Raw genomic sequence first — 25,556 nt, 5'->3', positions numbered from 1 at the left:
AACTATTCAGGAGGCCACTCCAGGGAAGGGGTGAGAACCTGCATTGGAGGCTTCAGGACAGAGAGATGCAGGGCTGGGTGAGGAAGGCCCAGTGGGGAGGCTGCAGGCTCTCTTCCCACAAGGCAATCTCATTTAGGGGTAGCCCAGGCTCAGTCACCCCCCAGGACTGCGGGTCTAGGAGGAGGGGGCTGAGCTGGGAGAGGCAGTGTCGGATGAGTTGATTCTGAATGCCTGTGCAGGAGGTGGGGAGCCAGAGAGGAGGCTGAACCTGCCAGGGAGAAGGCTGAGGATGGGGCTTTGTTCTGAAGAGATGAGGGGCACAGCCTAAGCTGGGCAAAGCCAAGGAGAAAGAGTGAGGGGAAGGGGACTCGGGGAGACTGGGTCAGGGGCCAGACTGGCTGGAGCTTCTGGGGGCGGAGGCCTGGGTGCTTGTGTCCTTGTGTTCTGCCCCCACTAGATTCCCTACCCTTGCTTTTTCTCCTCATCCTTTCTCACAGACAACCCCTGCTCTCGTCTTTCCAGAAACTTTGCTTTTGAGGGGGAGGCTGCAGTTTAGAGGAGGGAGGTCCTACAGAGATAGTTAGGTCTGAACGTCAGCACCTTCCTGAGTCCCAGGCTCCTCTGGTGGAAGGGCAGTCCCCCACTTTTCGCATGTTTAGATGGTCACCCCGGCGAGGGGAGGGGCCCAGGTTTCTTCCTTCTTATCAGGATGGGGCAATGGAGGCTGGATCCCCACCTCCCCGGCCCGGAAGGCCCCACTCCATTGTCCCAACAAGAATAGAGAGGACAGCTTTGGAAAGTGACACTGTGAATGGTGAGGGGGCTGCTGGGGCCGTGACCAAACTAATGGGATGAGCTCCGTCACGCTGGGCCCGGCTCAGCGCCTGGGACGGCGACTCCTCTAGGAGAGTGGGGCTCTGCGCCCCTCCCCGGGACCCCCAGATCAGACCCCAGGCCTCCCCGTTCTGGCCCTGGACCCCCAGAGTTGGTCTTAGGGGAGCAGATGCCTCTCCCCACCCCCAGAACCTCATTCATCAGTGTTTGAGAGGGAGTGAGGGGTGGGTCTAAGGCTGGGAGAAGATTCTAGAGGCTGGGAAGGGGGCGGGCTCGACCCCCCAGTTTTGCCTTCCTCTCACCGGCCCGCAGCCCTCCCCTGTCACCGCCCCAGTTGTCTCAGTGTCTGGGTCCTGGCCCTGAGAGGAGAGGGCAGTGGGGATGGGGGGGAGGGGCTCAGGCCAGAGGCAGAGAGGGACCCGGCTCCGGGAGAGACAGAGCAGGGACAGCAGCCTCCGGCCCGGCCCCCTCAGACCCCAGGCTCCCTGCAGCAGGGCCAGAGCCCCAACAATGTGCCCCCTGAGTGTGTGGGGTGGGAATGCCTGCAGCCTGGGGCCCCCAGGCTGAAGGCAGAAGGCCAGAGCTGCCTGGGGAGCAGCCGGGGCCGAGGGGGCCAGGCCTGTGGAGACATGGGGCCAGGGCTGCTGCTGCTCCGAGACTGGGGGGTGGGGGCGGGGCCTGAGGGCAGTGGGGGGCAGTGGGCGAATGCCAGGTGGGAGAGGTGAACAGAAGGATAAGGGGGAAGACACGGGGCGGGAGAGTTGGGGGGCAAAGTGGGGGAGGAAGGTGCAGGGCGCCGAGCTGATGAGAGCAGAGGTGCTGGAACTTTGTAGGCAAGCAGGGAGGACAGGTATGTATGTACCTGTGGGCAAGAGCTGTGTAGAGGCAGAGACTGGGGGAACAGACTTTGGCTACAGTCCTGGGGCTGTGCAGTCAGGAGGGGCTGTCGGGCAGAGGGTCTTGGAGAGGCAGGGGTCGAGAGGTCTCCCCGCAGGTGTCCCGAGGGTCCCGAGGCAGCCCAAGCCCTGGGCCTGTGGGCTCTGGCCCCTCCGAGGCTGCTGTCCGCCTCCGCCCTCCGCTGGGCAGGTCCCTGCTCAGCCTCGTAGGCTGAGTTACCATATCCACGCGTGTGCGTGTAGTCAGCGTCTAAGCACCTGGGTTCGCAGCTCTGCTCGTGCATTTCTGGGTCCGGGACATTGGTGTCTGTTGCGTATTTGCGACTTTGAGTCTGTAGGGACATCTCTGTGTGACCTGTGTCTGTATCCTCTGCGAGAGTGTCTGGGATGGAGACTGTGTCTGGGTTATGGGGTAGCCTGTGAGGTTAAGCTTTGCAGTCCAAGTGTGTGTCTGTGAGTATGTGAGTGTGCTCCTTCCCTCATTCAGCGGCTGGGGTCACAGCGGTGGGAGAGGAGAGCCAGGAGTCCTGGGAAGCTGACCCTGTGGGCAGACACGCAGATGGGCGGGCGGGGGAGAGAGGGGACGACCTCATTGTCCCCCGGGGAGCACAATGCCCATGCCTGGGCCCCTGGCCTCGCCATTGTGCCCGCGCCGCCCCCTCCCCGTTGCCAGGGCCCAGCTGAAAGAGGCCATCGATCACGGCGGCCCTGCTCCTCAGACTGCAAGGCCCTCCTCCCCCCTCCTCCCTTGCTGCCCCCAGGTCCCCCCAAACTAAAGTCCTGCCTCCTCACCCCTCGCCCAGGCCGAGAGGGGCTCAAAACTGAGGGGAGGTGTTGGGCCCCAGGAGGCCGCCGCGTCCAGGCCTCGTTGGCTGTCCCTGCGGGTCGCACTGCAGGCTCTGAGCTGGCCTTCTTGCGGGAGCTGGGGGATGTGGTGGCCACACGGGAGCGCCCACTGGTGCTGCCGTGCCGGGTGGAGGGTGAGCTGCCCGTGTCCATTTCCTGGCAGCGGGATGGGCTGGTCCTGGCCAACGACAGCAGTGCCACCCTGATGCCCGACGGCTCCCTGCATCTGGCCACCCCGCCCTCCCACTGGAGCCTCCCCTCCCGCGCCCACAAGTACCACTGCGTGGCCCAGAACCGCTTTGGGCGCCTGGTGAGCCGGCGGGCCTGGGTGCAGCTGGCAAGTAAGTGACTGGGCTGCTCCTGTGTGGGCAGGGGAGACGAGAATGTGCAGGGGTACCCACAGACGGCACCCGCGGGGCACAGAATTGCCCGGGGTGGGCCTGGGCAATGCCTCCTTGGCCGTTAGACGCAGTGTGCACAGTGCCTAGGGCACCAGAAGAAAAAGTGAATATAATAATGAATATATAATAATGCGTTGTTATTTTGTAGTGCTGGATTATATTTGTCTTGATACCAGTGCAAATGTAGAACAGAATTTTAAATGTTGTAGAGGAAGGCAAAGTGCTTATGGCCCAAAGAAATCACAGACGTGAGACTGCAGGGTGCAAGTGAGGCCGTCAGCAGGGAGTGGCAGCCATGGGCACAGACGGGGAGCTGGGGCTCTGGGACAGAGTTGCTGGCGGCAGAGCTGGGGGCCAGCTCTCTATGCTCAGGTGGTCCCTGTGCCCTAGGTCTGTCACGCTTCCATCAACATCCAGAGTCCGTCGAGGTTGAGCTGGGTGGAGTCACTTCCAGTGCCTGATCCGGGAGAGTGCTGGAGCCTTCCGTTTCCTGGGAGCACAACGGCACGACCTTGAGTACTGCCAGCCACCGGCGAGCAGCAGCGAGAAGTGGTGGGGTGGCAGGCTATGGGCCACTGCACAGCCGCGGACCCCCGACTCCTGCATCCTCAGAGTGACGCTGCTGCCTCGTGGCATCCTCCACATCACCAGCGTGAGCTGGGCTGACGTGGGCACCTACCGCTGCGTGGCACACAGTGTGGCCAATACCCGCCACAGCCAGGATGCCTGGCTGATCCTGAAGGGTAAGCAAGGACCAGGGGAATCAGAGTGGGCACTGGGCAGAGAGGAGGGTGTGGGAGCTGGCACCACTGGGAGTGGGTGTGGCCGATGTTGTATGTGGCACAAAGAGTTTTGAGCGCCGACTACGTATGAGGACTGTGCTGGGTGTGGGAACATAGCAGTCAGCAGGCGGAACGGGCTCAGTCCATCGCTGGCTTCCCAGAGCTGGCAACTGAGTAGAGAGGGAGGTGCTATGGGAACCCAGGGCAGGGGCCTCTAACCCAGCCTTGGGTTGTGGGCAAGGGCTGCTCAGGGCCTCAAGAGAAAGCTATACCAAGCTGGCTGTTGAAGGGTGAGCGGAGAGAGGCAGTCCAAGGTCAGGAAGGTGAAGAGGGTGGCATTCCTGGCATTGCTTTGTGCAAAAGCACAAGGGTGAGAATAGCACAGTTCATGCAGACAGTTCCATGCTGCTGGACCACAGAATGGGCAGAATTCAGGGTAACAAAAAATTGATGTAGGAAAGGTAGGCGAGGCCCATCGTGAAAAGGAGTTTGGACTTGATCCAGAGAGCAGTGGGAGCCCTTTATGGGTTGAGCGTGGGCTCCTGTGTCTCGGCTGGGAGTGAATGCCTGCGTGCGCTTGTGTTTGTAAGTGGTGGGCTTAGATGTACATATGCGTGTGTGTGTGTGTGTGCACATTTGCATGTTTCCTCCTTGGGGTGAGGATGAAAATAGCTTTGTACCTGAGATGAAACACCCAGAACGACCCCAAATGCAGGCCATGTGGGGGTGGGAGAGTTTTGTGCCCAAAGTGAGGGTCACAGCAGAGCCCCTGAAGAGTTGGCACCTAACAGGAAACGGAGGTAAGACTGACGCCACAGCCTGAAGCTGAGAGGCCACCGGGGATGTGAAGGAAAGGTGTGCCTGAATCATCCACTAGGGGGCCCCATAGTATAGATAACAAGTGAACCTTGGGCAAGCATCAAGGCAGAATTTCACCAAAGGGTGCTTAGTTTTTAAACTGAAGACTGAAAGGGGAAGAGGGGGATCTGTTGTGTCTCTGCTCTGGAGCTGACTTAGAAACTGAAAGCAAAGGGTGGGGATCAGGGGCTCCTCCCTGAGAGCAGAGGGAAGCCTGGGTGAAGTTCCTCTGGCTTCCCACTTCCTGTTCCCATCAACCATCCGGGGCAGGAGGGCAGGGCGGGATGCCAGGCTTCCATGATGATCAGTACTCCTGGCCAAATGCCGGGCTACGGGCAGGCACAGGTTCTCCATCCTGCTGCATGTAGAGGCGGGAAAATGAATGTCCAGGAGAGCTTCAGGCAGCTGAGAAGCAGCAGGTGCCTGCTGGGCGCAGAGGATCAACCTGTAACTGAGGGTTCGTGGGTTGCCTATATTTTAAATATCAGGAAAGGAGCTGAGGTCAGTGTAGACTCTTCCCCAGGGACAGGAGCTGGGTACCGAAGCCCCAGCCATTCACTCCTAAAACACTTCCCTGGGGCAGGCCTTACCCTGGGCAGGCGCCAGGGACACAGAATTTCCCAGGTTTTCGAGGAGCTCACAGCGGCAAGAGGGGTATGCTGTCAGCTGTCCAGTGCTTCCAAGATCCAGGTTTGTGTTCCGCCTCTGCCAGTTTCTCTGATGTTGAACAAGCTACTTAACCTCTCTGACACTTGCTTTTCTCATCTGTAAACTTGGAGAAATCACTGCCTTCACAGGCTTGTAGTGAGGATTAAAGGGGACAATGCATTTGGGGCTCACAGTATAATGCCTGGCACACGGAGAGGTTCAGCCAGGGATGTGTGAAGTGTCATCACATGGACCAGCTCTACATCACTGAACGGTCTGACCAGGTGGAACATGGTCTCCTTGGCCAAGGCCAGGACATTCCAAGACAGTCCACAGCCTGAACTAGAGCTTGTGGAAGGCAAACTGAGGAGTGCCTGGTACAAAGTTGACCCTCAGTATATGATGGTGGGATGAATGGATGAATGAACGGAGAATGGGTGAAATACTGTTCTAGGCCTTGAGGCAGATTTGAAGATGTGGAAGACTTTATACCAGTCCTTGGGAAACTTTCATTTTAGAGACAAAATTTTGTATGAGTTTTTTTTTTTAATCGTGCGGCTTGTGGGATCCTAGTTCCCCAACCAGGGATCAAATCCAGGCCCCCTGCAGTGGAAGCGCAGAGTCCCAACCACTGGACCACCAGGGAATTCCCGAGGAGTTTTTTTTTTTTTTTTAAATATTTATTTATTTATTTATTTGGTTGCGCCAGGTCTCAGTTGCAGCAGGCGGGCTCATTTGCGGCTAGTGGGCTCCTTAGTTGTGGCATGCGAACTCTTGGTTGCGGTATGCATGTGGGATCTAGTTCCCTGACCAGGGATTGAACCCGGGCCTCCGGCATTGGGAGTGCAGAGTCTTAACCACAGCGCCACCAGGGAAGTCCCCAGAGGAGTTCTTAATAAGGGACATTTATGAAAAGGTTAAAGATACGTTGCAAAGTCTCATAAAATACAAAGTGGTAAAGCAAGAACGGGGGGTGACTGGATAAAGGAAAACAAAGGCTTGTTTCCCCTGTTGTTCACAGCTATTTTTTCCCAGTGTGGGAAGAGCGCCTGGCGTACGGCAGCCCCCCAGTGATGATTCGTTGAAGAACCTAAAAAAATGGGAGAGGGTGGCATAAAATGAAGACCCAAAGAGCAGTGTATTTCAAAAAACATTTGCATCCCTTCTGAGCAGTTGAGACACGCTGACTTCTCAGGGGGGCCTGGGTTTCTTTCTGAGGGAGGGGTCTGCTGCCAGTTTTGTGGGTGACTTAGGGAAGGGGACTAGGCCCCTGGGTATCCCCCCAGGGTACCCCCCTACCTGGCCAGTTCATGTTCTGACACTGCTGCAGGCCCTCCAGGGGCACCCTGTAGCGGGGCATGCTTACACCCTCTCCTCTTTCCGCCCCTCCAGTTTAACTTGGGGCCTGCTTAGTACGCCAGAGCTGCTTAGCCCTGATACAGGCAGACCTCGGAAGTATTGCAGGTTCCGTGCCAGACCACAGCAAATATCACAATAAAGCGAGTCACATAAATTTTTTGGTTTCCCAGTTCATATAAAAATCATGTTTACACTATACTATATCCTATTAAATAGCACTATGTCTAAATAAACAATGTACATACCTCATTTAAAAAATAGTTTATTGCTGAAATTGCTAACCATCATCTGATAACGCAGGATTGCCACAAACCTTCAATTTGTAAAACAAACCAAAAAAAACGCAGTATCTGCGAGGCGCAATAAAATGAGGTACACCTGTACTTACTGCCATAGGACCTTGGGCAAGTGATTTTCTTTATCTGTAAACCAGGAGTAAAATAGCACCTGCTCTGGGGTCTGGTCATTGAGGACTAGAAGGGTCCTCCGGGAGCAGAAGTTTGTCCTGGGTGCAGGGGGAGAGTGCTGCTGCCTGATCCCTCGATTTGCTATTTCCACCTCACAGTGGGATCCCCACGGCTCCTGTAGGAGCCCGAGATTCTGTCTGGACCTCAGAACCTGACGCTCACGGTACACCAAACGGCAGTGCTGGAATGCATCGCCACAGGCCACCCACGGCCACTGGTCTCCTGGAGCCGCCTGGGTGTGAAGCCACCCCGTCCCACCCCGCCTCCTGGAGCCCCCAGCACTTTGCGCTTTCGCAGCTCTGACCCCTCGTCTCCCTGTAGGTGGCCGCTCCATCGGCGTAGAGGGCATCCAAGTCCTGGGCACCGGGAACCTCATGATCTCCGATGTGTCGGTCCAGCACTTAGCCGTCTACGTCTGTGCGGCCAATCGGCCGGGAACCCGGGTCTGACGCACAGCACAGGGCGTCCTGCTCGTGCAGGGTGAGCCCCAAGGGCCAGCCAGGGAGGGTGCTGGGGTGCCCCATCCCCCCATGGGAACCTGAATGGGGAGAGGGGCAGGGGCAGGAGGAAGGTGAGAGGCCAGGCCTCATGGCGCCCTCCACCTGCCATTGCCTGCCCAGCTCCGCCCAAGTTTGTCCAGTGGCCACAATCCTTGTCCAGGCCTCCAGGCAGCAGCGCCATCTTCACCTGCATAGCCCAGGGCGTCCCCGAGCCCTGTCTGGCCTGGTTGAAGAATGGGAAGGGGCTGAGTCCTGGGGATAACATTTGGCTAACCCACAACAACAGGTACCTGAGGTACCCCCGTCTCGCCCCCTCCACCCTGCCTGACTGCCGATGTATCCTCACCTGCCCCAGGCGTCCAGCCCCACCTCCTCACAACACTCTCTACCACCCACTCAAACCCCCTGCATCCACCCCCACCCACGGGAGGCTCTGCCCTGCCTGCTCCATACAAGCAATGTCCACACAAGGTGGTGTGTCCTTTTGCTTCTGGGCAGGTCTGTGGGTCTCACCACCCAACCAGGGCAGGGGACTTGGCGGGAAGGAGCCCCCAGTGGCTACGTCTGTTTTTCCCTTAGCACACTGATGCTGGCGGGGATCTCAGCAGAGGACGAGGCCATCTACCAATGCGTGGCAGAGAACAGTGCGGGCTCCAACCAGGCCAGTACCCGCCTGGCTGTGACAGGGGACCCAGAGCCACCCCCTGCCCCCAGGGGTCTGCAGGCAATGGCTCTCTCCACCTTTGCCATTCGAGTGTTCTGGGAACCACCGCCCTACAATGGGGACGTCACTGGCTATGTGCTGCACCTCTGGCCAGTTGGAGGTGGGTGTGGGTGGGTAGACGGGAATCCCTGACCCCAGCCCACTTCTCCCCTGACTGGGGGTGTCCCTGGGCAAGTTTCTCTCACTCTTAGTGACCCCCAGACCTGTCTGGACACTGGCCGGGCCTCTGGACCTGTGGTCCTCTGGTACTTCCTTCTGCTCTTCAGTCCCTTTCTCATCCTGGCTCCGACTTCTGCAGCCCCCTTCCCTGCTCTCCTTGGAGACCCAGCTGAAGCTTTGTGCCCACTTTGTGGGGGTGGGGGATGTTTGTAGTGAGGGAGAGGGATGCTGGCTGCCAAGCTGCTCTGCTTCTCAGAGCCAGCTGGCCCGGAGCTCCAAGAGGCCGTGGGCAAAGGCACCTTTGAGCATGTCTTCTCCAGTCTGGAGCCTGACACGGTCTACTCTATCCACTTGCGGGCCTACTCAGCAGAGGGTGCCAGCCAGGACCCTGCCTCCATCCACACTTCCACCATGGGCAGCAGTGAGGGACACCCTCTCCAGCCTCGTAGAGCCCCTGGCCTCAGACAGACAGGGCTGCCAAGCAGCTCATCTCATTTCTCTGCAGCCCCTGCTGCCCTTGGCTTCTCCACCAAAGTGCTCAACGCCACCTCTGTTCAGGCCTCCTGGGAGCTGCCATCCCAGCTGGGGCCCATCCAGGGCTTCAAACTCTTTCACTGCAAGCTGCCCGCTGCCCATTTTGAGGGGCCGCTGCTCCTGGCTAGCACTGTCAGTTCCTTCCTCTACACAGATCTGGGTGAGGCCCTGAACCTTCTTGTGGCCCCTCCTCAGTGTGGTCTTGCCCCAGGCACTGAGCTTCCTGGCCCAGCCAGGCCTGTTCCCTTCACAATCTCCTGCTTCTTGCAGAGCCAGCCGCCCTCTATGAGATCAAGCTTCAGGCATTCAGGGGCAACGGGGATGGTAACAGCAGTGCCCATGTTGTCTCTTTGCGTGAAGTGCCCCTAGCCACCCCTGGTGAGTGGGGTCCCGTAGGAGGGTAGCCGGCCCGGGGTCAGAGCAGGCTCTTCCCATAGGACCTACGGCTGTCAGTCTTCAGGGAGGAGGAGGGGCCTGAGCTTTGCCTCCATCCTGGTCCTCTGACAGATGGCACTGTGTCCAGAGTCCAAGGCTGGGTGCTCTTGCAGCCAGGATGAGAAGAGCTCGCTGCCTGGGATTGTGGTGGGCATCCACGTGGGCCTTGCTGCCCTCATCGTTTGCCTCCTCCTGGGCTGGAGACATAGGTAAGGGCCAGGATGGCTATATGTGGAAAACTGCTAGGAAGACAGTCTGCACTATGGTGGCACAGGCCCAAAGAGCAAGAAAGGGCTTTTATCCCTGACTAATCTGTCTTACAAATAAGGACACTGAGGCAGAGAGGGAGGGCCAGTTCTTCTCACAGCTGTGTGGCATCAGAAGTGGGAGGAGGCCTGGTGGGCTGCAGGAAGCGGGGCAGAGAGCACTGGGGCTCCCGAGGCAGAGGGCAGGTGGCAGAAGTGGGCCAGAGCTAGATCCCTGCCATCCTGTGCACGAGGAAGGGGCCCAGCCTCTCCCCGTGGAGTATGGAACAGGATGAAAGGCTGGGACCGATGGATGCTAAGCCAGAGAGAAACCCCAGACAGGTCAGGGTGCTGACCCTCCCTATCCGGGCAGCCTCTTCTGCAGACAGCGGTCCCAAGAGTGCTGGGCAGTGCCTCAGACTGCCTCTGACAGAGCTGGGGGCTGCAGAGGCCAGGCTCCGAGTGGAGGGAAGCCGGAGGAGAAGACTGACTCATCACCCAGGTGAGGGGGATTCAGGTGAGGGGGATTGGGAAGGAGAAAGTAGTGTGCTTTGAGGCTCTGGGGCCGAAGCCTGATCACCGCCTTCCCTCTCAGGTGACCGTGGAGCAGCCGCCCTTAGCCTAGGGCCCTCCAAGTTGGCTCCCTCCCAGGTGCCACTAACTCCGGCCCCACCAAAGAATCTACATCACCTTTCCCTGCCACCCCGGAGTCAAGAAAGAACCAAAGGTCCCTAAGCCCCTCTCCGGGGAGGGTCAGGTCTGACCATAGGGCGAGAGAAGAGGTGGTGATTTCTGTTTCCCCTTCTCAAGAAATGGGGAAATCTGTGTCTTCCCCCACACACCAAATAACCTCAAACTAAACCATGTCAGGTGGGAGTTCTCTCCAACCCATTAGTCCTCCCTCAAAACCCCATCGAATATATCCTCTTGATCCAAATATGAACTACCCAAAGATATATAGCTTTAAAGCACCGCCCCCCCCCACCAAGAAGGGGACTCAGGGCAAGGGGCTCTGTCAGCAACTCCATCTTCCAACCCGAACCCCCAGTCTGAAATCTGTTTGTCTCCTCATGCCTAAGCTGGCGTCTGACCAGGGACAGGCAACCTGCATTCCTGGTGGTCTAAATAGGCAGGTGGACAAAGGGGCTGCCAAGTTCCTTGCCCCCTTGTCCCAACATGAGAAGAGTTCTGAACATCTAAGCTCACACACGCTGCTTCTCTGAGCAACCAAATGCCCATCTCCCCCTTTCCAGAACCAAAGCACTGACCCCTTTTGGGAGGCATGCCTCCTCATTTTTCTATTTTTGAAAGGAGATATTAGTTTGCGTTGAGGTTCTGGTGGCCTTGAATCCCTTGTAGAATGAGCACAGATGCTGTGGAGCACCCCACACATCTATTCCCCTCAATTCTAGGTGTCCAAAGACCACCTCTTCCCCACTCCTCCCTCTGACCTATGGCCCTCCTGGCCTCCTTGTCCCTCCTCGTCCAGCTCTACCACAAACCTAAAACCAAACCCCAGGCTCTCCGTCAATCTGCCTCCCTCCAAGGCTGTCCAGTATTGTGCCCAAAAGGGGGTAGGGTCTTGGAGGAAGGAAAACCCAGGTCTTAGGGGGACCCCAAACACTGTCTCCTCTGTGCTCTTGTAGGATGATGCTCATACCAGTGACAAGACCTCCAGCAAGGCTGGGCCCTGCCCCTCCCCAACTGCACAAGGGGCGTAAGCAGCTTTAACTAATAAATGTGGCAAGGGACCAAGAGGTTAAGAACAGCCCCAAACTTCAGGTCCCTGAGGAAGTAACATCCTCTCCTCTGGGTGGGCCTGGTCTAAGAGCTTTGTTGGAAATAAACCAAAATGGAAAAAATAAATTAGGATCTGGTTAATGTTCTGGATTGAAAGGAAAACCTGGGGAAGTGGGGGTGATGACATGGTAAGACAGAGCGGTTCCAGATCTTTCAGGGCATGTTGCACTGAGGCTGAGGAACTACATATTCTGCAGTTTGCTAAGGAAAGAACAGTGTGAGCTGTTTTAAGGTCCCCACCTGGAGAAACCAGCATGCTACAAAGGATTGTTACTGGAGTCTAGAGCAGTGTGATGAGAAGGGCCAAGGACAGCTAGGGTACACCTCTCCTTAGGACAGGATGGAGATCCAGCCTCTGGGTTAAATGCAGCCTCCTTACGGATACCTTTAGACCTTACGTCATCAGGTAATTTAAGTGGGGTCAGTGGCTTCCAGAACACTGGATCTATATAAAGGTGAGGGGAAGAAGAATACAGAAGTAAGGGCTTTAAATAATCAACACAATTGAAGAAAAGGGCACAAACTAAAGGTACCCCATTGACTGGAGGGGGTATAAGTCATAGCTAATCTCCAGATCGCCCCTAAAATTCTCCCACCAAACTGCCCCCCCCGCCCCCCATGACTAAAGCACAAGCCACAGGAAAGTTTAGAAACCATTCCTTTCTTTATTAAACATAGCTTGCAAGTGATAAATATTACAAAGTTTTTTTTCTTTTAATCCTTTCTCCAAAAATTAGCTTATTATTTGAATCTGTCACTGCTGAAATGCTCAGCAGCATCTGAAACAGATGGGAGTGTATTTGCCTTTTTGAAAACCAGTTTCTATTGGTCTTAGTTTTTTCATTTTAATTCCCAAACACAATGCAGAAAATTAGTTTGTTTTTTGTTTTTTGTTTTTTTTTAAAAAAAGGAAACTTAAAGAGTTGTGCAAAAGGGTCTTGTTCCCCTCCCACCCACCCCATTCAGAGAAGACCATTCCCCATCCCACCTCCCTGCTCCCCACCCCACCACCAATCTATCCTTCCACCTTCACCAGGGCTTCACCCACCATCCTATACCCTCTCCAGGCTTTACCAGCCAAGACCTAGAGTGTGGGAGTACTCAGCCCAGGCTGTGGGGAAATTGGGCCCCTGAAGGAGACAGCTATTCAGACAGCTGCCTTTAGGGGGTTCAGATGAGATCTGAGGGAAGGAGACAAGATGTAGACTATATCTGACCTCTCCTACCAAGAAGTGAGTAAAGTTCTGCATCCTGTAGCTCACAAAGGGTGTGAGTGACCACCAACCTGGGGTATTCAATGGTCAACCACCCTTGAGGGCAGCTGCTTGTGAGGTGGGGCTTGGGGCCTGGTCCCTGCCCTTGGATGACTAGAGACATGAAGGCAAAGATGTCACAGGTTTAACCGATGTCCTAAACATCACTCTGCTGCCTTTCCTAAACCAAAAGGAACAGTAAGGGCCTGGCAGCTCTCCAAGGGTACTGGTCACACATTTACCCACTTCAACACTAGTCACTTTGGTTTCCTCCATGGGTTTTCAGCCCAACACTTTCCTCACCTCAAGTTGTTTTGTAGGTGGGAAAGGAAGCATTTTAAACTTGGTGGCCAGATGATCTCCCCCTGTCTGCCATCACTTCACAAATAAGAAAACTGAGACCCAGAAAATTAACTCTACCAAAGGTCACATAGCAAGTTAGTAGGAAAGCTTGGGACTAAACCCCAGGTCTCCAGACTGTGCCACCACCCACCTCCCTTTGTGTTGTGGTTCTCTTTACTCTCCACAGTCCGGACTAAGAGCCTTAGCTTTTGTAGTAACCCAACCTCACCCCAATTTACAAAGATGGATATGGCTCTCCCTAGGGGAGACTTTCTTAGGATGACTTGTTAAAATCATTTCTATCATCCCATGACAATCCACCCTCAAAGGCCCATGAAACTAGCTTCTTTTTTGGGGTTGGAGGAAATCCCTTGCATAAGAAAGCTTGACACTGAATTTTGTTATATAGGTATATTGTATATATGCTGATGCAATCAGAGGAAAAAAAACAGTGCAAATACAATTACAATTCATAATAATACTTGGTTTCAATGCCCCCGGGAACTGCCCCATTCCTCGGCTACCTCCCAACCCCCAGCACTTCCCCACAGTATCAACCTAATGCTGGGGGGTAGGGAGGGTGGGCAGGTTAGGGTAGGGAGTGGGCTCTGCCAAGGCAGTGCTGGTGACCCGGAGGGACTACTCCAGGGTGGGGAGGCAAGGCACAAATTAGGGGTGGGTGGTGGGGGAGGTGGCATCTCTAAGGAGGGATGGGGTTGGGGCAGCTGCCAGTCTCAGTGTGCTGGGCCCGGCCCACTCCCCTACCCACCCTCCACAGCCCTGCCTCCCTACCCCCGCCCCTTCCCCAGAAACCCTTTTGCACGGATCATACACAAACGGGCACATTACAAAATGACATAACACAGTTTCACAATATCCATGGCTAGGGCTTTTTTTTCTCTTTTTCAGTTTTTTTTTTTTCTACACAATGTACAATTCCTTTTAAATGGATCAAGAAATAGCTTATATACACGAATGAGTCCTTGTTATAACATCTCGGCAGCAAATATCATAAGCTAATGAAGGTCTTGTTGGAGGGGAAGGGAGCCTAGGACTGGGGTGTGGGGTGTGGAGAGAAGGTTATGCCTTCTGGAGAAGTGGGGAGAAAAGGGAGTGGTTGGGGAAAAGGAACAAAAGTAAAATATCAAGAAGCATCTTTACAAAGCAGTTCTATAGCTAATTCCTTTTAAAGGGGAAAGGAAAGGTAACCAAAGCAGGAAAACATTTATCTCTGTGTCTTAAAAAAAAAATTGTCTACCATACATACATCCAAAAAATGTGGAAAAAGTACTTATTCCAGGGATGAAAGAAGTCCAGATGCTGTGGTCAAATGACAAAAAAAAAAAGAAAAAAAAAACCCAATAAGGACCTCTGTCCCTCAGTTTTACCCAAGCCTTACTGCTTATCCACCCATATCAGGCTTCTAGAGAGTAAGCCACTGTCCATAAACTACTACTACTTTTAAAGCCTCTGGGGATGGAGGAAGCCAGGCAAAACTGGTGGGATCCTCACTCTAGTATCACCCTGAGCTTCAATGCTCCAGGGGTAAAATAACTCTGAACAGAGGGTCTTTCCTCCTATCTTTAGGGCATGAGGTTTAGTGTCTATGGGGCCCAAGGCCTGGGGATGGACAGCAACAATAGACTTGGAGGGACACAAGGCAATCAGTGGTGAAAAAGTAGAGAAATGAGGAAAACAGAAGGATGAGGGAGAGGGAGGAAAGGGAGGAGGTGGAAGGCTAATACTTTACCATGATTAGGGGAACCTCACCCCTGTCACTAATCCCTGGGAAGGGTATGAAAATGGGGAGAAGAGAGGGTAAGAAATCAAACCTCAGCGATTGAGCAAAGGGTCACGGAGCTATACTAGTCAACAAGCAGCCTCTGTGTAACTGACCCTGAGGGGATAAAAACAGGGAAGACTCCATCCTCTCCCCTATCGCCTCAGCACCTTGGCAGGCACTCGACTACAGGCTTTCCTTCCCCATCATCCCCCATTCTCGACACATATTACTTCCAAGCCCCATTCAAAGGTGGCCTGGCTCCCAGGGAAGGGACTCAGCTCAGGGCAGGGACACCCCCCAGCCAGACGGTATTGCACATTCTCTGTTCCTTACTTTTAATCTCAATTGACAAACTTGGGTACCTCGTACCTCTGAGCACCTCTGAGCTGGGGGAGGGGAGACATAACAGAAATGGCACTTCATCATGGGGGCTGGGGGGGGAAGAAGCTAGACAGACATGCCACAAGGCAAGATGACTTGCAGGGAAAATATTTTTTAAAAAGCTTCCAATTTTGTGGAAGAGGGAAAAGCAAAACCAAACGATTTATCCAGTGCTTTCAAAGCACAGAGGGCAAAGGAGAGATGTAAGAATATATCTTTATATATATATATATATAATTTTAAAATAATCCCAGACCCAGTTCCACTAACCCCCCTCCCTCTCCCACCACTTACAGTCAGGGGTTCCACATTCCCCAGAAAAATACTCGAAACGACCCCATCACTACCTGTTACTAGCGTCTAGCTTCCAGATCATTTCACCACTGGGGGAGCCCAGACACAGGCTGCATCTCTGCTCCTTTATTAAGTGCTCAATGAATTTGGGGGAAGGGAGGAAAGAAAAAAAAGCCAGGAAGGCCCGTAGGGCCAGTATAATCACCCACAGTGGCTCTGGAGTATGGGGAGTAGAGGCCAGTGTGGGGGGAACTGAGCCTGATTCCAGCTCCTTCTCCCATCCCCTCCCCAAACTTTATGGGGAGGATGTGCAGTTTGTGTGTGTGTTAATTTTAAAAGTGCCTTCTTACTTTAAAAAATTATTTAATTTTAAAAATAAAAGTGGGGGATCTTCTCCAGGTTGCTTTCAAGGGTAAAATGTTAAACTCCTCTCTTCATACCTCTTTGCTGAGAGTATCCCTTCCTTGAACTCTGGCAGCTTCTACGGCTGGAGAGGCAGGTGGGCATACACTATGAGGAGAGCAGAAACCTCTACCTTTAAGGGGCTTCCCTTACCTCAAAAACAGCCTGGTCCCCTCCCCCTTCCCCCACAGTATGGGCAAATGGGATGCTAATCTCCCCAATCCCCAGAACAGCAACATTGCACAATTCAATTCATTCTCTACATTAGTAGCACTTAAGAAAAAAATAAAAACAAACAAAAAAGCAAAATTTATAGAATTCTGGGGAGAAAAAAGACAACATCTACTTGTATAGCACAAGTCCAGGATTGGTTTTGACATGAATTGTCTGGCTTTGAGCGGTTGGCTCTGCAGTTAGTGCAGCAGGGTCAGGGCAGCGCTCCAATCTGTTAGGTGCCCTCACCCTCATCTCCTGGCGCTCAGAAGGTAAAGAGACAAATGGGAAAGTCGCAACTGTTGGGAGGGAAACCCCTCTTTCTTTCTTCCTCTATTTCCTCCCTTTGACATTTCACTCACTCATGTCCATCCAATGTCCAGGACACACAGCAAAGTCAGGCTAGGAATAGCCACTCCTCTATATTACAGATGGGGCTGTGGTTACCAAGGGCAGATTAGGATTTAAAAAAAGAAAAGAAAAGAAAAGAGACAGGGATGGGGGAGAATTTTACAAAGAAAATAAGATGAAATAATTTGGGGCTAGTTGGCCTGGAATAGACTCCTGTGTCTCCACTGGGGTCAGGAGACCAATCTCATTCCCCCAGCATCCAGAAGGCCAGGACCTGGTCTCAGTCCTCCTTGGCTCAACATTATGCTCATTGTCACGCCCCTTTCTCCCCCTTCTTTATGGGTCAATTCTAGGGTGGTTAAGTTTTAAAGCTTCTCCTTCCAGGCTCTTTCCCCTCATTCTTAGAGCCCAACTTCAATACTCAACACTGCCTCCAGAACTGTGCAGCTCAGAGACACCCCAGAGCGGGTGTGCTATTCCTCCTTGTTTGATGCCACCACCTCCCCCTGACCCTGGGGTTAAGTGCATTAAAAACTTCTGCCCCTAACACTCCCAGTCATGTCCTACTTGGCAGTTGGGGACCCTACTGCAATGCTCCTATCACTTAACTGAATATCATTTGTGTTTACCAAAAAAAAAAAAAAGACGAAAGAGAAAAAAAAAAATATTGGGGGGAAAATAGAAAGGTTTAACCGTCCACTGAACAAAGGGACGACACACAACATCATTAAAAATGATAATAATAATTAAAGCATAAAAACAAACTTTAGAAACACACGTCAGAGGGCTTGGATTTCTCCCCAGGACCTCATTCTGACCTCTATCAGAGGCAAAGATCCACCTCACTGTTATAGAAAACTGAAGAGAGAAAGTGGCAGAAGAACAGATCGCAGCAGTGTGAAATAAAGAGGAGGTGGTGGGGCAGGGCGTGTGTTTTCTTGTTGATTTCTACTGTTTGTCTTCTGTTTTTCTGTTTTGTTTTCCGTGTATGGTAGGCACCAGTACAGGCACTGCATGCGACGGAAGTTGGGGGCAATGGGAGAGGAGAGGAGTAAAGGATACAAGGTTGGGGCAGTACAAGTGGAACAGGCGTTATTTCTGTCCACTGATGGACTGCGATATAGACCGGGGAGGGATCATGTCTAAAAGGTATTCCCGCTGTCGGTCTGCCAGACTGGGGGCTTTGTGTCCTCCAATACCAGTGTTCAAGTATGCAATGTTGACACCTAGACCCAGGAGACAAAAGTGGAGCGCAGGTATTAAAAGAGGAAATGACACCTTCTTCCACACTACCCTGGGGCTGCAGTGGTGGAGATGCAGAGGAAACAGAAGTTGTCTACATCTTTGCAGACTCAGTTAAGCTTTATTTCAGTAGCAACTACCCACCCTGCTCCCAAGCTTTAGGAGAGGTCTTCCCAAAACTTCAATCCTACCAGGAATAATAAACAGTTCTGATGGTACAGAAGAGTCAAAGAAAACAGTGGTGAAAGGAAAATAATCAAGACAAAGAGGGAATTACTGAATCTGCTTTGGTTTTGGGCCTGCTGACTGTAAAGAAGCATCCCTGGGTCATTCAAACTGGATCAGGACAGTTAACCCTGCTATTCTGGCCAAAAGAGATCAATAACCACATGCCCACTAAGAGGGCACACTAGACAGGACTGTGTCATTTTCACCACTAAAACCCTAGTGTACTGTGCCTAGCATGTAATATGGATTTAGCAAACCTTTGCCAAATAACAAGAGTGAAGGGAGTAGGGCCTAAAGAAAGAGCAGAAAACAAAAGAAAGAACAATTCACCTAAAGGGGCTGCTAAAGAATTGCATACTAATTAGTCAATCCCTGAGAAAAGTTCTCAGATCAACCCTTCTTACCTGGCATACCAAGGAGGCCACCTGGCACAGACAGCTGGGGTGCCTGTGCAAAGTTGGAAAGCATGGAACGGGCAGACGTGGGTATACCACGCTGGAGACTGCTTTGGGGCTGTGGAGCCTGCAATGAGGAGGAGACAAGCGATCATAACTTTACCATGATGGAAGGTGTAAGGGGGAGGTAAGGATATGGGAGTACAGAAGAGCAGTATGATTTTCGGCAGAAGAAAGGACAAATTGAGATAAATGGCTGACAAAACCTCAAGAGAAATCCTCACCTGTCGAAGCGTATGATGTCTCATTATGGTCTCTTGTTTACTGACACTGGACACAGCTGGAGCCGTAGTGGGGGAGAGTGCTGCCTGCTGCTGTAATCGCTGTTCAATTTCCTGTTGGGAGTCATCAGGTCAAGTTGGGCAGGACAGCACCCAATTTCCTAACCAGAAAACCTAGAGGTCTTCTTATCTCTAATGTTGCCAGCTAGTTGGAGGGATATGGAAAAGGCAAAAGAGTTTGGTGGGGTAGGTGAACTAAGATCTCTGGGTACAAGTAACCTACACACTTCAATGATTAGGAATCCCTCTCTCCAAGAAAGCTGGCTCTCAGAAGTTGGCTGGAGAGATCTGGGTGTTGGCGATGAGCTGCCTAATGTAATTAATTAAGGTTGATGAGTTACTAAGTTTTATTTTTCAACTCTTGTCTACCCATTTTCCAGGAGACCCATGATGCTACCCAGAGGGGTCTGATGGGTGGTGGGGTGGAAAAGAATCTGAGCTTCCCAACACATCTTCCCCACTCCAAGATATTCTCATTCTATTAATACTATATGAGAGTTCACACACTCTAGCAACCACTAATCTTCATTGGGCTACTTTATAATCTACCCTTTCCTTTGTCATTTCTTTGTCAAATATGGACTGCAGATAATTACTTCTCTCAAAGAGATTTCTAGTACAAATATAAATCCCTCTCACCAAAATCCATTTGTTTAAGGAAATGAAATCAAGAATAGAGGAATTATTTAGTACTACCAGGGAAAGCCAAGAGTCTCAAGCCTTTTGTCCCTTTCCCTTAAGCTCAGCCATATGTCATTATGCTCTAACCCAATCAGAAACAGCCAAATGGAAATGGGAAAGGCAGAATGGTAAGAAGAAAAAAAAGGGAACCCAGACCTCTAGGTTCTAGGAACTTAGATTCAGAAACCTAGATCACCTGGACTGTGGGGATCAGAGAGACAACTCCTCTAAACTAGAAAGAACTGTCTTTTGGGAAAACCAAACCTGGGCAGGTGGCTGGTGAGAAGTAGTCAGAATTCTTACCTGTTCCTGCTGTAGGGCTTTAACAAAAGCATTTTTCAGTCGGTTGGTGTGTTCTGCCTTTAGAGCCTTCTTCTGGTTGGAGGTCATACATTGCTCACATAGAATCTTACCATTCTTTTCTTGCTTCCAGTGAGGGGTGAAATCTGTGCGGCACTGGGCACAAACAAAGGGTTCAACCCGCAGGAGTGAGGCACAGCTTTTCCCTAGATGCCAACAAAAAGAATAATCAGTGGTTTCACATTTCCTCTGTATCTCCTCTGTTTCTTTTCATCAGATGATCTTTTTCCAGGAGTTTACTCTGCTGAATTAAGAAGGAGCCTCTATAATTTATAAAATACTTTTATTTCATTTGATTGCAACATCACTTCAGGGAATTAGACAGTACCATCCCCATTTACAAATGAGGAAACTAAGTCTAAGAAACATAGCTCCAAAAGACAAAACTGGGACAAGAACCCAAGTTTTCTGATTTCCTGTTACACCACACTGAGAAGAAAATGTGTGTCAATTCAGTCAAAGGGCTCCACCTAATTCCGCCAGTACTTTTGCTTCTTAGCATCTCTTTACCTCAGTCTACACTTACTCTATCATATACATTCATAATTTTTACCTATCAGTGTCTGAATTATTCACTTTGTGATCTATTTATAGCCAATACTGAGCCCTTTAGGCACTTTCCTCAGGTGTTCCCCTAAGTCCTTATGTTTAGAAATTCAGGCTTAATAACTTTTGTCAGAATAGACTGTGTGATGTTATTAATACTTTATAGTTCAGTGTTGGCTTACAGCTTTTATGTGGTCCTAGTTATCTTTATCAGTCTATTTTCTCAACTAAAAGCACTCAAACAGCAGGGACTGAATATAATAATGCAAGCACAATGCCACATAAACACTAACATTAAAAATAAGTGTTCTAGTCTTCAAATTATGCATGCATCACGCTAGACACATTTAAAAGAGCTAACGATATACTGCAAAAAACAGACAAGATATACAAAATACACAGCAAAAATATTAAGTCTAAGATACACAGACACACAAAAAGCTTTTTGATACGCTGCTCCTAAACAGTTTCCGAATCAGAGACAGGAGGTGGTTTGGCAATAGTAAAGAGAGATTATTTAATATTACACAGTACCATGCGATACTCTGCCCATATCAATCAGGTTTGACAACTTCTTGTTTAGATAAAAAGACTGACCAACAAATAGCCTTACCTTGGCTGTCGATGACACTCTGTACGACTTCTTCCAAGCCTACCATGTAGATGAACTCACTATTGGCTGCACTAGGCAGGAAATGAAGCAAGGGAGCAGGTGGTTTAGGGGGTGGAATCTCCAGGAGTGTCTTTTCCAGCTGTTTGCGAAGAGCCAATTTGGCTGCAGCCTGTGAGTTGGCAGCATCAGTCATGGCGCTGGGGCTAGGAAGTGGTGAGGACACCCTGTTCACGGTCCCTGGCTGAATATGGGAGGCAAGGTTCATATAGATGGCAGAGGATGTTGTACGCTGACAGGGAACAGAAGAACTTGACTGCTGAAACAGATTGAGTATAGGGGTCAGTGATGGTATGTGGGAGAAAGAACCAATTCTTACTTTCGTGGCAGAGAACACTATCTGATCCTAGTCTGAACTACTTAGCTTCCCCCAAGCTCAGAAAAAGACATGAGGTGTCCAACTTCACTGATAAAGGACTCTGGCATGTAAGAAAGGAGAATGATAGTGGCTACGAACTAAAACTGCTGAGAGAGAGACTTCTCTGGTGGCACAGTGGTTAAGACTCCGCGCTCCCAATGCAGGGGGCCCCGGTTCGATCCCTGGTCAGGGAACTAGATGCCACATGCATGCAGCAACTAAGGAGCCCGCCTGCTGCAACTAAGACCCAGTGCAACCAAATAAATAAATAAAAATAAAACTGCTAAGAGAAAAATAAAGATTTGGGATGCTTTGTCATACATCCTTTATGCTTCTTAGATCCCTCTATCTCTTTCTTCTAGGCAGATTTTAGCTTACTGCTGCTCTGCTGCATATAACATTTCTTCTCTACTACTAAATAATTCCTCAGTGTTTCCACTTTGGGGACCACTGTCAACCCACCAAAATTACCTTTGTTGTCCTAGAGTTTCTCAGTGTCCCAAAACTTAAAATCTGTGGTTGTTTCAACAGGGAAAGCAAATAAAAGATTTCTCTGTTTCCCCATGAGGGCTCCCTCTTACCGGTTGGTAATTGATGGCGGGATTCATATTGGGTGTTGTGGTGCGTACAAGGCCAGGCTTAGGTGGGCCCCGCTGACCCTGTAGCTGGGCTGGGTTTGGCGCAATCACACGTTGAGACATTAACATGTGTGGGAGGGTGGTATTGGTCGCTGAACGGATAACACTGTGACCCTGAAGGGGAAGAAGAGGAAAAGATATAGTCATAGCGGTAAAACGCTTCACAAAATGCCAAAGAGAAAACACTGCCTGTAATACATAGCTAAGTAGAAACACAGAAACATAGTCAGACTTGGTAATTTTGTGTAAGGATCTATGGGGATAAATCTACCATGACTATAAAACCTGATTAGTGGTTAGGAATTCCCTAGCTTCTTTGGTATAAACTATTTAACCCTCTATGGAAAAGGGCTAAGCTGGAAACCTCTGGAGAAGAAAGACTACGGTGGGAAGATTAGTTATTCATCCTTCTACTGCAGACTAAATCATGCCATTAAGGACCAAAAGGACTATCTATGGTAATAACACCTCTATCAAGGCCAGGTTCTTCTATGATCTTACAAAAGCCCCAATACAGAGACAGGATAACAGGGCCCCCTGAAACTAAGATCACACTATGGGTCACATACCTGCAATGTCCTCAAATTCTGTTCAACCCCTTGTGCCCCAGGCCGGGATGGAAGCTTGGAGAGGCCTTGCTGTCCCACATGGGCAGGAGATGGCTGAACAATAGATGCTGCATTCTGTACAACTGGAGTCTGGGAGAGAGAAGAGAAAATGAGACAGTGGAAAAGGCTAATAATCGGAGGCAGAAATTTGGTACACTTCTAGACTTTCAAAACTGCTTGTCAGTCTGAAGCTCCTGTTGACCAGGAGGGAAAATAAGAAAAACAGAATCACTGTTTTCTTGATTAAGGCCCAAGACTAAAAAAAAATCACTATTCCTAGAGACTAAAAACCATGGAACCAGAGAAGAATGAGCCACCCAGCTGAATCTACCTGGGGCAGCCCATTCTCAAACCAGTTTTTCTTTGCTTTCTGCTAGTCCCTTATTTCTCGGGCACAGTACCTTCTGGACGACATTCTCTTTCTGTAGCTGACTCTGTCTCAGTTTCTTTAACAGCACCAGTCGGGCTTCTTCCAATCTCAGCTCATCTCTCAGCTGCTTGATGAGCTGCTGCCGTTCCTCAATGCCTTTCCCCTGAGGAAACATGGAGACTATCAGCTATGGTAGCAGTTACTCAGAGTCCTTTCCTGCAAGATGATCTCTTCTTTTAGGTCCCAAACCTCCACCTTCCACAAGAAGCACAAGGGGCAATGGAATTGTTATCTTTGCGTCCCTAGCACAGTCTGGCACAGTGCCTGGTATTCAGTAGGTACTCAAAAACTGCTTACAGAGTGAAAGAAGAGACCACATATAAATGCTAATTAACCAGATTCCTGGCAAAATAGAACAGCCAAAGGGAGATATTGCTTTCCTTTAAAATAATGTTTCTCAATCTTTTAAAGCCATGTTTCCTCTAGAAATACATGAAAACTTAGGAATTCCTCCATATTCCGAGACCCAGGATAGAGTATAGAATGTATCCTTCTAGTTAAGAATTTACTTCACATGACTTGAATTATGAAGTTTTCATTTTCCAAAGAAATTATATTGAATATGCATTTTCAAACTCTCTTCTCCACTTGATTCTAACAGTTCCCTCTAAAAGGGCACACCCTTGAGGTTGAGAATCACATATGAAGAGTTTCATCAATGGGTAGTTTTTAGATCCAAAAAGTAAACACTAAAAAACCAGACATGGGACTCTCAGGGAATTAAAGAGAATAGTAGAAGCAAGAAATGGAGAAAGGAATCTTTCTTTTCTTTACCTTAAACATCTCTAGGTTGGCTGCTTTGAGTCTTTCTTCCATTCGGGAGCTGGAACGGGGACTGGAAGCCTCATTATCAGACAAAACAATGATGTCTGGGGAGGGAGTAAGCCTTCCTCGGTCTGGCTCACTAGACAAGAGAAGAAAAATTAAGGTACTTCCAACAGTGGAAGTTCATAGAAAAGTTCAGAAAACTTTTCTACACTGACCAAAGAAATCCAAGGAAACTTAAGTCTGTCCTGATTCACCCAGGGAAAGACAGAGACATCCAAATCAAAGGATAAAATAGACACCAAGATGTAAGTGACGACAAAACCTCAGCAAAAGTATTTTTCCCATCTAAATTCCTTACAGAAGATGCAGACAGAAAGACACTGACTGGCTTTAGGAATGGGAAAAAGAGATGAGTGTTTTTGTCACACTGATTTTAATCAAAATTCCAAATGTTTTCCTTATATCTCAGTCTCCTTTTGGGTTGTCTTGTTAGTTACAGAGAAGGTCAAGAAAGAAATGGTTAGCTTCACAGGGGAAGAAAGACAAAGGCAGTAGAGCCTACTTGTCCACCCCAAATACAGATGACACACTGCTAAGGAGGCAACCCATGATACTGATAACATGGTCCTGCCTGTCTGATGATTTACAAAAAAGGAGGTTACATGACAACTCCTTTGGCAGTCTATCCTGTCAAGAGTTAAGGCCAAAAGAAGGTACTGTTGTCAATGGCCTGAGAGAATGGACAGTGCTAAGTATAAATGTCTACAGCCTTCTGGAGGACTGAAACTTCAGAATTAAATACATGGGACTTGCATCTACCTGCAAGTTCTACTTAGCATCTTCCCTCAGAAAGAAACTGTCTAGAAATAACTTTGAAATCTAAATCTTCCACACTGGCTATGCCTTATGGCCAATCCTATTTATTAGACAACTCTGGTTTTGGTCTTCCTGGAGCAAGCCTTAAGAGCATCTTGTCCCTCTAAAATCATGAGAAATGGCACTCACTGCGTAAGACCTGGATAACAAGAACCCTGCAAATTCTAATTGCCGTAGGTTCCCAAGTCAGCGGCCATAACCTCTAACTCTCCTCTGATTTCTTAACTCAGAGTTATCTTCGCTGACCCTACTTCTTTGAGATTTATAGTGTATAGTCAGGAGTATGTAGGTCTAAAACAATGTGTTCTTAGATCTTATTTAAACAGGTAACTCAAACCTTTTATAACCACAGATCTTTATAGTCCTGAGAGTCTCTGACCATTTCTCAGGGCCTCTTGTCTCAGGTACTGTTGGGACTAGGATGCCTTTTGCACAAGGCACCCTGGATGGCTGGGACAGGCATTCAATTCCTCAACAGGGTAAAACTGAGTTACTAAAACAACCAAATTTAGCTGAGGAAATAAAGTAGGGAGACAGTCATAATAATGACCATCTTGGGAACTATTAAGTTTGTCTGGATCGCTCTATAACCACTGCTCACAGACACAGCAAGCTGAGAATGTAGGCTTACAGAAAAAGAAGTCACTAGAGGGAGAAAAGAACCTTCCATTCTCTAACCCCAAGTTCCTGGAGTAATGGTCAGGCCTAAATGAAGAGTTTGAATTTTTACTTATCATTTCTATATTCCCTCATGCCCCCCCTTCCCCATCCCTAACAAGAACATGGGTGAACAACTTTGAGGTCTGGTAGATTTCTACTTCTTCTACATGATTCCCCAATGCTTACATCGAGAGTCAGAACTCTTTCCATCCTGGTCCTGGCTGGATACACACCTCACAGATTATTTC

The 25,556-nt window shown here is 50.2% G+C and overlaps 2 protein-coding genes across 8 annotated transcripts in view; one reads left to right on the top strand and one right to left on the bottom strand.

Moving 5' to 3' along the window:
• The first annotated feature begins 2,289 nt into the window (after positions 1-2,289).
• Positions 2,290-3,045, top strand: LOC125964646 (immunoglobulin superfamily DCC subclass member 3-like). Its single transcript, XM_049710952.1, has one exon. It carries the CDS (start codon positions 2,290-2,292, stop codon positions 2,923-2,925), a length of 636 nt encoding a protein of 211 aa, XP_049566909.1. The 3' UTR covers positions 2,926-3,045.
• A 9,088-nt stretch (positions 3,046-12,133) lies between these two features.
• Positions 12,134-25,556, bottom strand: part of GATAD2B (GATA zinc finger domain containing 2B) — an 83,463-nt gene continuing 70,040 nt past the window's right edge. For 4 of the 7 annotated variants that reach the window (XM_049703532.1, XM_033414460.2, XM_033414458.2 and 1 more), the window contains 9 exons: positions 23,779-23,908; positions 22,976-23,107; positions 22,536-22,664; positions 21,910-22,080; positions 20,914-21,229; positions 19,698-19,900; positions 18,657-18,767; positions 18,382-18,499; positions 13,002-17,733 (listed from right to left, as the gene is read on the bottom strand). In XM_049703532.1, coding sequence (XP_049559489.1) covers positions 17,600-17,733; positions 18,382-18,499; positions 18,657-18,767; positions 19,698-19,900; positions 20,914-21,229; positions 21,910-22,080; positions 22,536-22,664; positions 22,976-23,107; positions 23,779-23,908 — 1,444 coding nt within the window. In that variant the 3' untranslated portion in view covers positions 13,002-17,599. Of the gene's footprint in view, positions 17,734-18,381; positions 18,500-18,656; positions 18,859-19,697; positions 19,901-20,913; positions 21,230-21,909; positions 22,081-22,535; positions 22,665-22,975; positions 23,108-23,778; positions 23,909-25,556 lie in introns of those variants that run through there. The other 3 variants (XM_004284699.4, XM_033414457.2, XR_007474317.1) reach the window with 3 other exon arrangements.

This window comes from Orcinus orca, chromosome 1, assembly GCF_937001465.1.
Source record: "Orcinus orca chromosome 1, mOrcOrc1.1, whole genome shotgun sequence".
Classification (NCBI taxonomy): domain Eukaryota; kingdom Metazoa; phylum Chordata; class Mammalia; order Artiodactyla; family Delphinidae; genus Orcinus; species Orcinus orca.
This window is presented reverse-complemented; position numbering and strand designations above follow the sequence as displayed.

What these genes read in the sequence shown, in the direction of transcription:
- LOC125964646 (XM_049710952.1), top strand. Translation starts at nt 2,290, where the DNA reads ATGGGCGGGCGGGGGAGAGAGGGGACGACCTCATTGTCCCCCGGGGAG.